This window comes from Euprymna scolopes, chromosome 12 (assembly GCF_053919585.1).
Source record: "Euprymna scolopes isolate OS-2025 chromosome 12, ASM5391958v1, whole genome shotgun sequence".
NCBI classification, from domain to species: domain Eukaryota; kingdom Metazoa; phylum Mollusca; class Cephalopoda; order Sepiida; family Sepiolidae; genus Euprymna; species Euprymna scolopes.
Genome location: NC_136493.1, coordinates 64,501,139 through 64,519,719, shown reverse-complemented (window position 1 = coordinate 64,519,719; position 18,581 = coordinate 64,501,139). Strand labels below are relative to the sequence as shown.

The 18,581-nt window shown below is 40.9% G+C and overlaps 1 protein-coding gene across 1 annotated transcript in view; it reads right to left on the bottom strand.

Annotated features, from left to right (window-relative positions):
- LOC145291304 (anosmin-1-like) overlaps positions 1 to 18,581 on the bottom strand; it is a 555,266-nt gene that overhangs the window by 170,586 nt on the left and 366,099 nt on the right. Inside the window, exons 5-6 of the mRNA XM_080137002.1 lie at positions 8,078 to 8,204; positions 5,321 to 5,448 (exon numbers count right to left, since the gene is read on the bottom strand). Coding sequence (XP_079993128.1) covers positions 5,321 to 5,448; positions 8,078 to 8,204 — 255 coding nt within the window. The remainder of the gene's footprint in view (positions 1 to 5,320; positions 5,449 to 8,077; positions 8,205 to 18,581) is intronic.

Below are 18,581 nucleotides of genomic sequence, written 5' to 3'. Positions count from 1 at the left end.
GCTTCTGGGCTTGACCTTTACTTCTGATCTTAAATGGAATACGTACATCAAGTCTGTTGCCAAGGCTGCTGGAAAAAATGGTCGAATCCTTCTATCGATCCAGTAGATATCTCACTGCTGATGCAATTCTCTATCTATATAAGAGCCAGATACGTCCAAGGATGGAATACTGTTGCCACATATGGGCAGGAGCTGCTAGAAAAGACTTGTCCTGCCTTGATAGGGTTCAAAATAGACTTCGTGGCCTGGTGGGAGATGTCCTTTTCTCTTCGCTGCAACCTCTATCTCACAGAAGAGATGTTGCGAGTTTGTCTCTGCTTTATCGTTATTTTCATGGAAAGTGTTCAACTGAGCTTCAATCTATGGTCCCCCCTCGCCAAACCTTCCCAAGAAACACTAGACTAGCTAAAAACATTATGAATAATTTTCCCCATTCTTTATCTGTACCTAAACCTAAACATAGATTCCATGATCAAAGCTTCTTTCTTAGAACTGCACGCCTGTGGAATTGTCTTCCGTTTTCCTGCTTTCCAGCTGTCTATAATATGGTTGTCTTCAAGTCCAATGTGAACAAGTTTCTGATGAGCCATTCCACTTGAGTTAACAAATTTACCAAACTTCCATTACTATCGATTACTATATTGTCCTTTTGACTACTCTGCACACTTTAACCCTTATCCTTGAGTGGCCTATCGGCCTTGATAAGTGGTGACGCCTATGTAAAAAAACCCTTTTTGTTACACATTCCACTCGGCGTATTTGGTCATATTATTATATACCGTTGAACAGGATACAACACAAAGGGCACTAAGATGCAACTTTTCTGATTCTTTGATCACCAGGCACCATCTTTTTTTCTCTTTTCCCACCTAACACTTCCCTGCGGCAAGTCCACCGTTCCTCTGTCACGCCATCGCTTGCATGCACATCTACGCAATGCACAAATACATGAATGCTTGCTACTCTAGTGAGTATTACATTCCCCTTGATCTGATGATCACACAGAGTGCACTGCACGGTTGGTCTCCTAGTCCACTTACTTCTGTAAAGAGGCACATTGATAGGTTCTGGCTCTGGTTCTGGTTCAGATTCAGATTCTGGTTCTGATTCTGTTTCTGCCACGTCAGATGAACTATAATCATCACTCTCTGGTCTGTTGATTTCGTTCATCAGTAACTCATCACTTGAGGATTCATTTCTCTCCTCTGTAGTTGTTGTATGATGCACCTCAGAAGCCGGGTGAAGATCATGCACATGGCCCGCAGTTCCATCAAAAATACTCGCAAAACTGCTGGCTGATCACCCCAGAGATTCGTCCTCACTTGAATTTGGTGGTGCACTGGTTTCCAGGTGGTCTCACCCAAACTGGATCCCCTACCTCATATTTGGCATGTCTTTTCTGGTTGACTGGCTGTGCAGCATCAATTCCCTTTAGTCTAATACGATTTATGTATTGGCCGGTGCTGTTGTAGGTAATGGCATGATGTTATACCAATACGTGGCCTCTGTAATGGTACATTGCTTTCTGGCAGCAATTCTCTTGATGCTATGATGGCTTCTCTCAGTGATGCCATTCCCTGATTGCCTATGAGCGCATCGCAGCTGTAGTTAGATGCCTCATTCATCTAACAGCTGCTGAACTTGTTGGCTGCTAAAAGCAGCATCATTATCCGTCAAGATCTCTTCCAGCACACCACGCTCAAAAAAGATGGATGACAAGATGCGAACAACACTTGCCGAGTCCTGTCTAATCATGTGTCGCCATACCGCAAAACGTGTGGGTCCACAATCGATAAGAGTTAGAAAGGGTTTACCACTGTAATGGGTAATGTCCATCGGCACCCACTGCCACACCTTCTTGACGTCCAAGCGTCCTTTTTGCCATTGTTCTGGTGCAAGATCAATAGATTGACACGCATCAAAGTGCCTGACAATCTGCCTGACATCTGCCTTTGTCACTGCTGGGTCCACACGCCTCGCAAAATACACTGTTATTTTGACACCTGGATGTCCACTCTGTGCATGAATCTTCTGTATTTGACATGAGCTAATCGCGCCAATTGCTACTGCGCGAGATCAAGCAGTGTGCTCCATACCCATCTTCATGGCTCCATACCATCTGTGAGGTACAATGGTTAGTTGGTCGGCACGATTACAATGTGATGTTACCAGCGTTACCCACACTGATAGTCCATACTCAGAGACCAGACTCTTCAGCATGTCTAGCTTTTGCCGGATCAACATCTCACTGGCTGCCTTAGTGCGGATTCTTGTCTGTCCTGAAAGTGTATCAGACACCCAGTGGTAGACGCAGAGAGAATCCGTGTACAGGTGCAGTTTCTTCGATTGCCATTGCAGTGCGAGATGTATTCCCTTTATAACAGCGTCCAGCTCTGCTAAGTTGATGTGCTGAGCATCACTCATGGGTCGCAGCCAACATGCGTCTTCAAACACATTCCCTCCTTGCTCTAATGCGACTCCCAATGCCAATGAACTAGCGTCGACTCATATATTTACGTGGTCTGCATCAACACACCATTTTCCATGGGCAGGGTCCTCCTTGTTAACTCTCTCCAGGATCTCAGTTACCATCAGAGTTAGAAGAGCATTGGCAAGCACATCGTCTCAACCTGTGGTTACCAAATTCACTCTGCGTTTGATGACACCCACAGCTACACAGAGCCAGCCACAGGCTGGTAAGTGTCCAACAAGTTTCTCACACTAGGAAAAAATGGTCCGCCTCGTAACAACGTCAGGGATTCCTGGAATCCCAATGCCATATCTCCATCATAGAGTGCCGTCTTCCTCACAGATGTCTAATCTCAATACACGCACTCCATCCCTCAGACGTTCAGGATTCTTGCACTGCAGATCAAACTGAGCCAATTTTTCCCTGACACACGATGCAGATTTTATGTCCTCATTGATGTACACATCGTCAATGTAGGCTGATGTTGCGTCCTCAATGGTCTTTTCTTGAGACAACATCGTATTCACAATGGTCTTCATGATCTGCGGTGCCACATTCAGACCAAAGCCGAGTCATGTTAGGCAGTATCTCTGACCCCAAAACTACACTGTCTGGAACGGCCACAACATCTCATCTACTCGCACCTGCAAATAGGCCTTCCACAGGTCTAATATTGACATATTGGAGCCCTTCATGCGCCATTCCCTCAGTTTGCTGGCACACACGTCAGCATTGGCAGTGTAAGCCTCAATGTACTGGTTGAGCTCACGATAATCCAGCACTGATCTTACTTTTGACTTGTTATGCTGGATAACTGCCATTAAGGGTATCAGAACCTTGGGCGGACCAAGCTTCTCAGGCTAGGGGATCTGCCATCCATCTCGGATCCATGCCTCAAGTTCTTGCTCGTACTCATCACGAGTCTCGTCAGATATAGGGTATTCTGTGATGCGATTCTTTAATTCAGTTGGTGCCCTTCCCTCGGTCCACTTTCATGATGCAGTCCAGGCCTACTGGCTATAGTTATAGCCCACCTTAAAGTCAGGGCAATCGATGTGGATTGCAACACACACCGGGTTTTTTAAAAAGTGCACGTTCCCATCTCTTCCGATGATCACTCCCCCCAGTGCCTTGATAGCATCGTAGCCCAGCAGTACGTCGAATCCAAGCAAATCCCCTCGCATCACCAACACATTAATTTCCTTGGCCACACCAGAGTCCGTGTGGACCTTCATGGTTCCAGTTCCACAACATGCTTGTGTCTCGCCACCTATTGTGGTGACTTTAATGTTCCTTTTAGTCCAGGTCCGACACAATCTGGCACTCATGATGGTATGTGAGCAGCCGGAGTCAAGAAGAGCTGAGCAGTTCACGTACACAGTTATCGTAGGTTGCGCATCACTTAGATCTTGTCTGGGGAGCAGGGTAGCACTGACATTCTGCTCCCTGATGCATTTCCCACACAGTTTTGGGCTAGGTACCCTACGCCGCCACATTGGAAACAGCGCAGTCGCCCCCACTCTTTGTCAGTCGCAAAATGACCTCGCCGACCACAGCGGTAACATCTTCCATTAGTCGCGGGGCTTAGACTGGGAATCTCCCCGGCCTCGTTCTGGGTTGCCTTTGTTGCCATCACAACTGGCTCCCCCAGGTCCTCCTCATCTCTGTGTGTTCCATCAAGTGCTCCATAGGCATTGTGGACACACTGGTAGAGGCTCTCAACAATTGCTTAACACAGGTGGGAAGACCGGCCACAAATGTCCTCTCCGACACTCCATTGCCAAACAGCACAGCAAGTTTCTTTAATTTTGCAAAGAACACATCCACAGTTTCTCCTGGCATGAACTTCCTGGGGGCGAATCTTTCATAAGCCGCACAAGGATCCATTGTAAATGCCTTGTACAGTGCATTTTTTATAGTGGTCACATCAGCCTTCTTGGTGGCACTAAGTTACTGATACACACTCAGAGCGATCCCCAGGCAATCTCAGGGGAATTACAGTGTGCATTCTCTTTACCTCACAGAGATTGCAGGTCAACTCGACCCTCTCAACCCAGTCAACGACAGATGTGGACCCATCAAACTCTGGAATCAGTTTCAGATCAAACTTTGAGTTGGTCATTTTTCACAGCAATATAGCTTGTATCGAATTCAACTTCAATCGTCACCAACAAAATAGCTTGTATCAAATTCAACTTCATTCGTCACCAACGCTCGCAATAGTAACACAATAACCTCATGACTGTAAACGACACTGTCCTTTCCTCTCACTCAAGTTTGCTTTTTATGCAGTTTTTCACCCTGTCTCATTTTCATGTGTGCCCTTGGTTTTCTCGTGATCTCGCGAGACCACTGTTTATAAAACACCAGGTGCCATCTTTTTTTTCTCTTTTCCCACCCAACACTTCCCTGTGGCAAGTCCACCCCTCCTCCGTCACGCCTCTGCTCGCATACACATCCACACAAGGCGCAAATACGCGGACGCTTGCTACTCTGGTGAGTAATAATTTTAAGCAACAATACTGTAGCAATATTTAAATGCGAGTGTTCTAAAGTAAAAACCAAGCAGAGAATGAAATTTCCCAATAGAAATCAGAGGTTAAAAATATGATGTTAGAATATGATGTCACGGATAGAAAGTTTGAAATGAGATGTGGTGAAGAAAAGGAAAAACCAGCTTTTCCATTAGATGTCATTAACTACTCAGCAGCTATTTCTGTTGACGAAGAGAATGATTAAAATCCATGAGAATCGGAGAAACCCTCCTCCCTTTGCAATGTTACAATATTTGAGTAAACTAATTTCACGGTGTAATGTTTATATTTGTGTCAGAAAAGAAATTTTACTTACTTTGTATCGAGTTATAGGAAAATCCAATTCAGCAGGTGGGTCCCATTTTATAGTGACCCTCTGTGTATCACCTGCGAATATTGTCTTACCCATTCTTAAATTCCTTGGTGGGTTGGGATCACGGATTTCTAGTAAATGAAGAAGCAACAAAAACATATTAGAAATGGAAACAGTGATAGTTTCCAAACTTTCTAAACCTTCAAATCTGTTCATTCTGGTGATTGATGGAGCAATAGCATTTTGAATTAATTTGTGTTATTTACTTGTAGAAAAGAACACACAAGAAAATTGTAAAGTGTAGGAAGAATGATGATATAAATAAAACCAAGTTTATCTAGAAGTTTATATTTTGTCTTTAGTTGATAAAAGAGTTTTAGTGTAGAATATGACATTGGCCGGAACTATGATGCAAAAAATGGCAGTGATAACTCTGTTAACAAAATCCATTACCGTCGGATTTGAATCGTTTAGCAGAATGAAAGTAATGTCTTTGTTGATTGAAATAAGAAAAAATTAAGACATTATTAAGTAAACTTGTGTTCATCACAATTTAAGCACTGTATTTTATGACTTTGGTAGCATTAAAACAATAAATTTAAAAATCTAAACAAAGAGAATTGTACACTAAATTGGATTAATGATTATTATTAAATAAACGGTATTTATTCTTTGAAAATAATTTTGTCACTTTAATTATTAAAAACAAAAACAATAGGTATGGCACGTTTATCTTAAGAAAATATATTTTGAGACTTTTCTTCTGTTGTTTATATTACACACGAAACACGCATCCCAGTCTATTGAAACCAAAACCAGAATGAAATGATACTAATCACAAGATTTTGATTTTAGAAAATGTCTAAAATTTAAGCTGAAGGGGATTTAAGAAGGAATTGAAATTCAGGGAATTTTGCTTAATAGACTATGGATCAGACTCAATACAAATCTGAAATATCGAATATTAAAATGCCTGTATTATGCTCTCCTAAAACCTTTAAAATATTTAAAAGAAATTTGAATTTGGGCAATATTTTAATTCATAAAATAATAGTTTTAATACCCATTGTTAAAATTTTACCAAAATCGGAGATATTTTTATATCTTTCACCATTTTTACCAACTTTGCATTAAAACTAAATAAAACTCGCTGCTGTGGCACCGGCATTTATCAAATAAAAGCGACGATCAAATAATAAACATAATGATGGTAGCACGATGGAGAGAGAATGACGGGGTTGCGAGTTTTGACAACGATGGTAAAATTCAGTAAATTCACGTGTCTCTCGGCAGCGAATCTGCCCTTCATCCAAAGTCGTTTATTTGTATTTAACATATTTTTCTGAATCCTGATTTTTAATTCATAATTTAATTCATAATTTAATTCATAATTTAATTCAAAATTCTGTTTTTCATTGCTTAGTGTTTTGCTCGTTCTCTAGTTTGTATTGACATTTGCTTTTGCATCAAAATTTCACGTCAAATTCTTTCGGACTATTATGTATATTCATACGTCATTAAAACAATACTTTCATTATAAACTATTTATAACATATTTTCAAACAAGTAAGAAATACTGCTCTCCACACAAAATAAAAAATTCCATACAAACCATTTCACAGTAAATAATTTAGGTGATTGAAATAGGATTTATTCATGTTTATTGGTTCAATTAGATTTCAGGCAGCCAAAATATTTAGAATGAAATGAGTCTCGTAACAACTTATACAACTTATTGAAACCAAATTTTAGCAAGAAAATAAAAATGCATTAAAAACAATGTTTACAAGTTTAATTGTACACATGTCGAAATAAAAACCCTTTAAGTTAATTTCTATTCCAAACTTCAAAGGCTTAAAAGTTAAATTTAATAAATATCCTAAATTTGTTGTGTCTTTCTTGTTACTGCTTATTATAAGACCATCTTAAAATTATCTGTTAGTATAAAAATGTAAAAGGCGTATGAGAGAAAAATCATTGTGTTTTTTTTTTATTATATCAGGTTGACAAGAAAGTTCTTGCGGTTTTTAACTTTTAAATTCAGATAAATAAATCTTGGCTCAAACAAAATTTATTGATCGCAATAAGCACCATCAGAATCAACAGACGTTTGCCAATGCAAAACAAGTGTATTTATACCAATTTTGCATTCTAATGCGGATTAAGTTGCTGAAGGCGTTTTTGATATCGCTTGGGTTTTTGAAGTATTTCTCATGCAGAAAATTGTTGAGATGCTTGAAAAAGTGGTAGTCGGTAGGTGAGAGGTATGAATAGTATGGCGGATGAGACAGAGTTTCGTAGCCCAATTTGTTCAATATCTGCAAGATCGGTTTAGCAACGGGCAATGCCGTGGAGGAGAATTGGGCCTTTTCTGTTGACTGATGCTGGGTGTTGTTGTCGAAGTTGTTGATGCATTTCATTCATTTGTTGACAGTACTTCTCCATCTGCTGTAATGGTTTCACCAGCATTCAAGAAAATATAATGGATGAGCCTGGTCGAAGATCACAAAACAGTCAGTATGACCTGTTTTTGGTGCAACTCTGGCTTCAGGAAGTTGGTGTCTAACCATTGAGCTGAGCATTGCTAGTTGTCGTAAAGAAAACGTCATGCCATAAACCAAGGAAAAGTCGTCAGTTATTTATTTTTTTTATTAATTACAAGCTTATGCATGTATGTATAAAAACAAAAGTTTAACAAAAGCCATACATCAGTAAAATATGCATGGAAGTTGTATAACTTATTAAAGATAACAATCTCACCTAATGATGATCTAAATTCTTTGGAAGCATTTGAAAAGCCAAGAGAACCTTGGCTGGAAACTGCTGCCACTTCATATTGGTAAGTGTAGCCAGCACTTATTGAGACATTTGCTATTGGACGAGTTGTCTGAAAGAAAAAGAAAAACAGATCAGATGGAAGCAATCAGTTTATTACTTATTTATAAAGTGTTGTGATTATAAGTAAAAGCCAAAATTATTCATATATTTATCAGCGTTTCGTCTCTATTTCAAGATTTCCTTGAGATGATTGATTGGAGGAAATAAAATACAAGTACCATATTTGAAAATATTTGGAGCATTTGTGATTTTTTTTTTACAAAGGAGTCACCATTTATCAAGGCCCAGAGGCCACTCGAGGATAAGAGTTAAAGAATGTATAGTAAGTCAATGGGACAATATCATAGTAATTGTTAGTAGTGTAAATTTGAAAAATTGGATTACCTAAGGGGAACTGCTCATCAAGAACTTGTTTACATTGAACTTGAAAACGACTATATTGCAGTCAGCTGGAAAACAGGGAAACGGAAGACAGTTCCACAGGTGTGCAGTTCTAAGAAAGAAGCTTTGTCCATGGAATCTATGTTTAGGTTTAGGCACAGATAAAGAGTAGGAGAATTATTGATAGTGTTTTTAGCTAGAGTGTTTCTCGTGAATGTTTGGCGCTCAGATGAGCACTTGCCACGAAAATAACATTAAAGCAGAAACGGACTCGCAACATCTCTTCTGTGAGAAAGAGGTTGCAGGGAAGGGAAAAGGGCATCTCCTACTAGGCTATGAAGTCTATTTTGAACTCTCTCGAGGCATCATAAGGTCTTTCTAGCAACTCCTGCTGAGATATGGCAACAATACTCCATCCTTGGACGTACTTGGCTCTTATATAGGGAGAAAATTGCATCAGCAGTGAGATATCTACTGGATCGATAGAAGGATCCCACCATTTTTCCAGCGACCTTGGAAACGGATTTGATGTACGTGTTCCATTTTAGATCAGAAGCTTGATTTGATGTACATGTTCCATTTCAGACTAGAAGATTGTTAAAATTTGGAGCCTCCCCAAGACGAGAGCCAGATAGAAGCTTGATTTTAGATGCATTAAAAGTAACCAGCCACATTTTTCCACATTGTATTAACATGCTCAAGATCAGAGAAGAGAGAATCAGAGAGATTTTGGTCATTTACAGCCTTTATGCGCTTCCATAGATGGTAGTGTCATCAGCATAAAGGTCTACGAATGATCTAAGGATGTGATTTGGAAGATCATTGATGTAGATCAGGAAGAGTGTTGGTTTTAGATGCATTAAAATAAAAAGTCACCTCTTTCCCCATTGTACCACTTGCACGAGATCAGAGGAGAGAGAATCAGAGAGAACTTGGTCGTTTACTGTCTTAGATGTGCTACCATAGATGGTAGTGTCATAAGCAGCAATGTCTACGAATGATGTAAGGATGTGATTTGGAAGATCATTAATGTAGATCAGGAAGAGAGTTGGACCCATGATGGACCCCTGAGGGACTCCAGCATTAATACTATGAGCTTCTGATTTCTGCCTATCGACCACTTCTCTTACGAACCTATCAGAGAAAAATGATTTAATAACTGAGAAGACATTTCAAGCAATACCATAGCTGGAGATCTTGTGAAGTAAACCTTTATGACATATCCTATTCAAGGCCTTTGATATGTCAAGAGAAATTGCCTTATAAAGGAAGCTTCCATCGAGAGATTCGCTAATTCTATTAGATATAACCGTAAGCACATCTGCTGTAGATCTACAGGAACCATATTGCATGTCACTAAGAAAGTTATTTTTTCTGAGATGGTTGACTACTTTTCTATTTAACACAGATTCCAGTCACTTACTCATGATGCACAGGAGACTTATTGGTCGGTATTGAGAGGGAGATGACCAAACACCTAAATTCTTAAATACAGAGCATACTGATGAGATTTTCCAGGGTGTTGGGAAGCAATTTTCCTTAAGACAATGCTTACACAACTTTGTAAGTATGGGAGCTAGTTCTGTTTGAAGCTTTTTTAGCACTAGAATTGGAATGCTATCAGTTGCTTTACTGGAATCAAGGTTTATGATTATTTATGCACAGATATTTAACATTAGATATTCATATAGCATGTTTTCTGACACAGAAGGAAATACTGAGGGGGTGTGACGGCCTTGGTTGCATAGAGTAAAATTATCTGCAAAGATTTTGGCAAACAGTTTGGCTTTGTCTGATGCTGACGAGATTACCTCAGGTCCATTGATGATATTGGGATAGAGCACACGCTTCTGTTCAGGATCCTGTTTGCTATTTGCCAAAACTGGTGGGGACCAAGCCGTTGCTCAGCCACTTTGGACTTGATAGACTGAGCATACAACTCTCTTGTGTTCTTCGTTACTCCCTTACAGTGGTTGCTTGCAGTCCTAAAATCGGTTTTAGTCTCAGCATATCTATTACGTTGGAAGCAATGGAAAAAGGGATTTCTGTGTGCAATGGCAGCAGCACATGCCAGAGAGAACCATGACTGGCTGCTACATTTTTGCTGGAATTTTTTGAAGGGTATGAAATGGTCTGTACCTAAAATTAACCATTTCGTTAGGTCTGATACTACAGAGGACACATTCTTTTTAAACATGAAATGCAGAGGAAGATCTGATATACGGAAGCTCTCCCACTCAGCCATAGTGCATCAATATACTGTACGATGGAGAGGTACGTCTGAGGACTTATTACATTTTGTTTTTATTTTAATTGATACAACAGAGTAGTCGGAAGATCCCAGTAGAGACAGAATGGAAGATAAATATAGCTACGGGTAAGTTGTGAGGAAACGGTCTAGGAGACTTGCATACTGACCATCAGTATCGGGCACAAGGGTGCATTCGCTAACAATCTGAGCAAGGTCATAAGCAATGGAGAAATAATGACAGAACCTCCTCTTATCATCGGTCTTGTTTGAGTGACTAACCATTCCGTATTGTGAACATTGAAGTCTCCACAGATGTGAATGTTAACCGAAGGATGAGCAGATAGTAATTCCACTGTTGTGGCGGCAATAGAGGGCAAATATAAAGCAGTGGCATGAGCAAGTGCAACCCAGAAGCACATATAGGGAAAATTAGGGTCTTCTCTGGAGATATTCCTACCACATGGAAAGCCATCTTTAATGTAGGCACATATTCCATGCTCATGGCGATTTTGGGTGTCAGATTTGGGTGTGAAATTAGAGTATCCTTTAATTACAAACTCATCTAGGGAAATAGTCGGCCCAATGCCAGTTTCGCTTAGGAATAATAGGTCTGGTGTAGTCTCCTGTAATTGGGTTTCAACCTCTAGAAGGTTGGAACGTAGACCCCTGATGTTGCAAAAAGAGATATGATAGTGGGGGGGGGGTCTATATGTGAAAGCAACATCTTTCTTGTTTCAAATGAACCGTAACTATTATAATTCGACATATGTAATGTGTTTATAAACTGCTGTGGGGTAAAAAATCACCCCTATTTGAGAATAAGTGGAATCAACCAGTCCTATGAATACCACTGGTTTCAGAGACTAAAGAGAGATATTGATGTCATGTCTAACCGCATGTTGTGAATTCTTTGGATCACGGGGAGGGAGATGTGGACGTGGCAAAATCATATAGCCTCCCGTCCAAGTACCTACTTGGATAGGATGCTAGTTAGAAGAGGCGACATAGATTTCTTATCTTGTCCCATGTTCCACTGGCTAGGTCATTCGGACCACAAACTAGTTATGGCCCATTTGAAATTAGGTAATAGGCCTAGGTTAGCTGGCTACTGGAAGTCGAACGCCTCCTTGTTGGAGTTGGAAGACTTCCGGCAGCAGCTGACAACACTAATTCAGCGGGAGTTAGTGGGGACGGTTACCGGGAGTAGATGGTGGGTTCGTCTTAAGGTTACCATTAGGTACTTTTGCGTCCAATACAGCGAACACCTCACATTCTCTATGGCTCGGACTAAAAGGCACCTAGAGGATAGGCTGACCCGGGCGGTGGCAGGAGGGGAGGGATCTCCTAGAGCTAGCGCTATTTAAGAGGGACCTGGATCGCTTGGCTAGCAAGCGATATGCGGGTAAAGTAGTTAGATCTAGGTTAAAAAGAGTCTCCAACGAAGCCGTAAACGTTGACGCTGTTGAGCGTAAGGCAGCCCTAAGACTCAGCTCAGATGGATACATTCATTCAGGAGGTGAAAAACCTGGAAAGGCATACTCTCGTATCAGCACGGGAGATTTGCAATGGGTTTTGACAACATTTGAAGGAACGCTTCACCCAACTACCCAGACTCTGTGGCCAGGAGTTTGGCAGTTATTTAGCTGGCTCGCCCCGCCTTACTGCGGCCCGAGTGGCTAACTTCAAGGGGATGGTTACGGAGCATGAGATCATTACTGCGTTGAAGCAGGTTGGCTACAACAAATCTCCGGGGCTCGATGGTCTGCCCTACAAACTGTTCTTGAGGTTGTCGCCCATGTTTGTGCCCCTTCTGAAGGGTGTGTTTAGCCACTGGTTTGTGCAGGGCTCGATCCCTGGGCAAGTTACCAAGGGAGTGGTCACGCTTTTGAAGAAGGGAGAACGGCATGGTGGGGGGGAATCTAGATGACTATAGGCCCATCACTCTGCTAAACACAGAGTTAAAGATTTTGTCCTGCATTCTTGCAAACCAACTGCAGGTTGTTATCGGTGACTTGGTCGAGCCGGATCAGAATTACGCTGTGAAGGGTCGAACGATTACAAAGAACTTGCACTTGGTATGCACGATCATAGAGGGTTTAGAAGCCGACACAGTAGCCGCATTCGGTAGGGTCGAGCATGGGTTCTTAAGATCTGTTGTGGAGACCGCCGGTTTTGGTCCGGACTTCCGCAAGTGGGTCTCTGTTCTGTATCGTGATCCTACAGTAGTGGTGTAAGTCAATACTAGGTTGTTGGAGTCTTTTGGGGTCTCTTGGTCGGTGCACCAGAGGTGCCCACTGTCGACTCTTTTATATGTCTTGACGTTGGAACCCTTCCTTTGCAAGTTAAGGGACAAGGCGGCTAGACCAGGTCTGCGCGGCATAGCTTGACATGGTGGCAAATTTGCCAGGGTGTCCACATACGCTGATGATGTCACCATGTTCATTGCACGATGTAGCTATATTAGAGCAGTGATGGAGGCAATCACTGAGTACGAAATTGTTATGGGGGCTGTAATCAATCGCAGCAAGTCCGTTGGCCTGTGGTTGGGTGCCTGGACCAGGGTAAACTCGCTTCCAGGTGCGTTCGATTGGACGGATGACCCGGTTAAGATCCTTGGAGTGTGGTTGGGGACTGGACTCCAGCTGGACAAGAATTGGTCGGAAATACAGACGAAGGTCGAGTCGTCAGTAAGGACTTAGATTTGCAGGGTATTGTTCCTGAAGAGTCATGCGGAGGCATGCGCAACTTACGTTTTTCCACTGATTCTTTACCGCTTGTCAGTACTTCCCCTGCCTGTGGACTGCTGTAAGGCTTTAGAGCAACTCCTTTTCAAACTTCTTTGGAAAGGGAGAAGCTGTATGTCCGTAGACAGGTCTGTACATAGAAACTCAGCAAGGGAGGCTTGGGAATGCCTGACTTATTAAGTCATAAGTACGCAGAAAGATTGGCGTCCCTGAGTCGGACACTGCTTGAGGAATTGCACTGGGTACCAGTTGTGGAGCAAGCTTTCTCACAACTCATATCCACCCCTCCTGTTGAAGGTCGCAAAAGACCAGTGGGGGAATCACAGTTCCTCTCCGAATGCTGAGCTGCCCTTAGGGCATTGCCGGGGTCCAGTGACCTTGCACAGCCTAGGAGGAGGCTATATCTGGATTTAGTGGTTGGGACCACTGAGGATCCGCTAGTTGAGTGACTACACATGCCGAGGGAGGAGGTCTTCTCTCAGCGCTTGCTTTCGACCTTCGGGAACGGAAGACAGTGGGTGCTTCATATTTAGAAGTAGGTTGGGAGGATCCCTTACTAACCCGCCCCCATAGGCATTTTGTTTAGTTATTTTATTTTTCTTTCTTTTTGGGTGTATCTTAGCTTGCTCCCTCCCCATCATCCCCATTTATATATTTATTTTTTTTAAAAATCCGTTTTGTTTGTACATATAATTTTTGTTCTGTTTAATTGTAGATAATTGTTTTTCAGATCTTGTAAATAAAGCCGACTTATACGCTGGGGAGATTTTAAGTAGATAAACTCCATGGTAAGAATATTGATAGTGTCTTAGTGTAGGGATTCTAATAAAGTTTTGCAAAGCTTATAGTTTAGCATGACCCTCGACCCCCACATCCCCCTACTGGCCTTATGCCAAATGAGGCTCTGGCAGTAGATAATGCCAGGACCGGGGCCAAACACTAAATAAACATACCATGGTTAACCGCATGCTACAAACACATTCCTCTCATACCACTTTAGTCGCTCCTGTATTCTTTATAATAAATACATATTATATTTTATACACTTTACACTACTTGTGCTTTCTTTCATTTGTAACCCCTAGCACGGGTCTACAACAACTATCTGACAAGGATGATTCAAGAACTTCCCGGATCGATCTGCAACAATTACTTACAGCAACTGAATGACGAATATTCAGGCAAGGACTAACTCTAAAAAAAAAAAAAAAAAACCCAAAAACCCGCCATTTAAAAACAACATTTGATGACCAAAAGGATTCAAAGAAAAAGAACATACGCGGATATTCAAAATAATTTTTTCCTACACTCGGGGGAAATTCGAAACTTCAAAAGTATTTATTTTTCAAAATTTTGGTGACGAACAAAAAACTATTTGTGAACGTTGGGGAAAAAACAACATTCGAGCGTAAAAATCCATAAACACAGGATAAAGAACACTTCAAAAAAAGGAAACAATTCTTGCTGAAAAAAGGATGTAACAAAAACGTCGTCAAAAGCCTTATCTTTATTCGCACAAATAAAAAAAAATTAAAAAACGTCGGATTTTAATCCGATTAAAATAGATTTTCACTGGTCGACGGGACTGCACGGTGAAGAAGAAGGAAAAAAAAAACGATTTCGCTAAGCACGACAAATAAAGTGTTAACGAGAAAGGACATTCTTTTTCGCACAGAAATCGAAATATTAAATAAATACTATGAACTCTCTTTCACACATAAGTAACTAATTCTTTTTAAGGAAAAAAGAGGAAAAGAAGGTGTAGGATTAACAAGGAATTGAACCCAGTACCTGCATGTTACGAGAATTGAAAAATGACAAACGAAATCTACTGCTTTCTGTATAAATGCAAACGTCGAATTATTTTCTCAGGAAAATTGCCACATGAGGAAATAAATATATGAAATAACCAAGTACGAATTTTGTAAAGGTTTTTTTTCTATAGAGTTGGTACTATAGGAAAAGTACATCAACGAATTGTGTTGTTTCTGAAAAAACTCATTTTGTCATATTAAGTAATTCCATACCATCCAAAAAAAAGATGGACGATCTTGCAAAAACAAATTTTGGAAATAGTAAAATTCCAACCAAGTCAACAATTAGAACTTGAAAAAAGGTTCTGAGAAGGACAATTGGCAATACAAGAGAAACAATTGGCAAGACAGAAACAAAACGAATAGAAACAGTTAAATTTAATGAAATATCTCGAAGAAAAAAAAGGAAGAGAAAAGAAAGAAATTAATGAACAAATATTGGAACGGAAAAAAAAACAGAACGAACAAATATTGAAATTGAGAAAATTACATTTAGAGCAAAAAAAAACAGTCAGATAAAAAAAATCCATTTCATGAATTGGGTGTGCCATTGAATGTACTTTTAAAAAAAGATAAAAAATGGGACTGGACGCCTGAGTGCCAGGCAGCGTTTAAGAAATTAAAAGGTGGGTTAACGTCAGATTTATTCCTGACTCATTTCAATCCGAAACAAGAGATTATTGCTGCAACTGACGCAAGTTCTTATGGGATCGAGGCGTGCATTCTACACAAGATGCCTGATGGGTCCACTAAGCCGATCACCCATGCATCAAGAACTTTACTGCATGCCGAGAAGAATTATTCCCAAATCGAAAAGGAAGCACTGGGGATCATATTCTGTGTTACAAAATTCCACCGATTTTTGCATGGTCGTAAATTTAAATTGCAAACTGACCATAAGCCGCGTATAACCATCTTTGGCTCTAAAAAAGGTCTGCTAACTTACACAGCCAACAGACTGCAAAGATGGGTGACAATTCTACTGAATTACGATTTCAGTATGGAATTTCTTACATATGCAAAGTTAAGTCACGCAGATGGATTGTTGTGATTAATCCTGAAATCAAGGGAACCGCTGGAAGACATGTAGAAGACTAGGATATAAATACCCTAAACTCGCTACAAGAAAAAATAATGAAACGAATTGAATACAGGAAACAAAGAACTCAAATGCTGGAATAAAATAAACATGTCGTTTATTTCCTGTTGAGAAATGAAAGTCTTGGGTGTACACGTGTTCATTCAGCCGTTGACGACTACGCGCGTGAAAGGAAAGGGCAATGCAAAATAGAAACGCAAAGTGGCAAGCCAGCCTGTAGAAAGAGAGGATTAAGCTCAGTAGAGAGTCGCGCACATGTCTGTCTTGATGGACCAAAGCCGAAGGGGAGATAGAGTGAGAATGTCAATCCAGGTTATGGAGATAGAAAGCGTATAAAGTGTACGTACTGTCTGTTGGCTTTTTGTCCCACATAGTAGCAAGTGGTGTGGTGTACGTGTGTGCGCACGCCTGCCGAAACGGCGGTGGCTGGTGCGCCGACCAACCACCTCAGAAGGCAGGTTGGAAAAGGAAGAAGTCGCTTATTGCTCTTTCTTTTATAGGTGTTTCCGGTGGTCTTTTGCGCATGTGTGGATTTCCTTTGAAAGGGGAAGTGACGTTGTCCTTGTGTGCGTACATGTACACATGTGTGAGTATACACGTGAATGTGAGTGTATGTACGCGAACGTGAATATATGTACGTGTGTGGACGTGGGCGCGTATGTTTGTGTGCGCATATGTATATGACAAGTAATATAGCTTGAAATATGAACGCGTATTTTTATGTGAGACTAGATAAGACTCGCGCAGACACAGTAACAGTATCACTACAAAGTGAAAAGGACTATATACAAATACTATGTAATACGACAAAAGGAACTACCAGTGACTTTGAAGATATAATAAGGGAGGCTGAAGAAGATAGTTTCATCAAAGAAATGAAACAAAAAATTAAATCAGATGAATTGGCAGCGGAAGCTTATTCTATGTGCAATGAGGTTGACTGTTGTATCGAGAAAGAATAGTAATTCCAGCTACACTACAAAAGAAAATTCTAAAGGATTTCCATACGGGGCATCCTGGTGCTATGTGAATGAAGAACTTAATGAGGTCCTACGTTACTGGAAGAGTATGGACATTGATATAGAAGGCACGGTAAAGTCATGTAAGGGATGCACATTGGCGGCAAAAGTGCCCCCAATACAATTTAGCCTGTGGCCTGAAGTTGACCACCCATGGCATAGGATACACGTAGATTATGCAGGCCCACTGGATGGAAACTATTATTTAATAGTGATAGACACTTTTTCAAAATGGCCTGAGGTATTTCGATGTAAAAGTCCAACGACGAATTTTACAATCAGTGTTCTTCATGAATTGTACAGTAGGTTTGGTGTGGTTGATTGTTTAGTGTCAGACAATGGCACACAATTCACTTCAGCAGATTTTAAAAGTTTCTGCGAGGATTTCCAGGTTAACCACATAATGACGCCAACCTATCATCCCCGTCAGATGGTCAGGCAGAGAGGTTTGTAAACATGCCAAAATGAGCCCTGAAGAAGGCTAAAGGAACGCTCTCAGAAAAGGCACTACAGCAGTTTTTACAAGTTTACCGAATTATGCCTAGTGAAAGCACTTCATCGAAGATGTCGCCAGCAGAGTTAATGTTCGCGAGGAAAATTAAGCCAGTCTTCGGGAAACTTTTGCCAAAACAGGTGAAACCGCCAAATACTATAGTTCCTAAAAAGCGGTATTTACCTGATGAAAAGGTATTTTCCAGGTACACAAAAATAATAGCACGATGTGGGAACTAGGAAAGGTCCAGAAAAGGATCGAGCGGATGGTCTACATTATCGAAGGTCCAAGATTTACTCACAAGAAAACATTTAAACCAAATTCGGAAATGTATCACAGATGACGAAAGACAACCTCCTGCTGAACAAGAAAAATTAATGGACCAGATATATGACTTGTTCGACTTGGTAACACCACAAGCAGCCGGACAACGCCAGTCCTTCAGAAAAAGCAAAATGACCGACCCGATAGAAATCAACCCCAGGAAAAAGAGCTATACGATCATTCAAGGAAATGAAAAGCTCGGGAGGGGGCTGTTGTGGGGTAAAAATCACCCCTATTTGAGGACTAAGTGGTATCAACTAGCTAGTCCTATGAATACCACTGGTTTCAAAGACAAAATGGA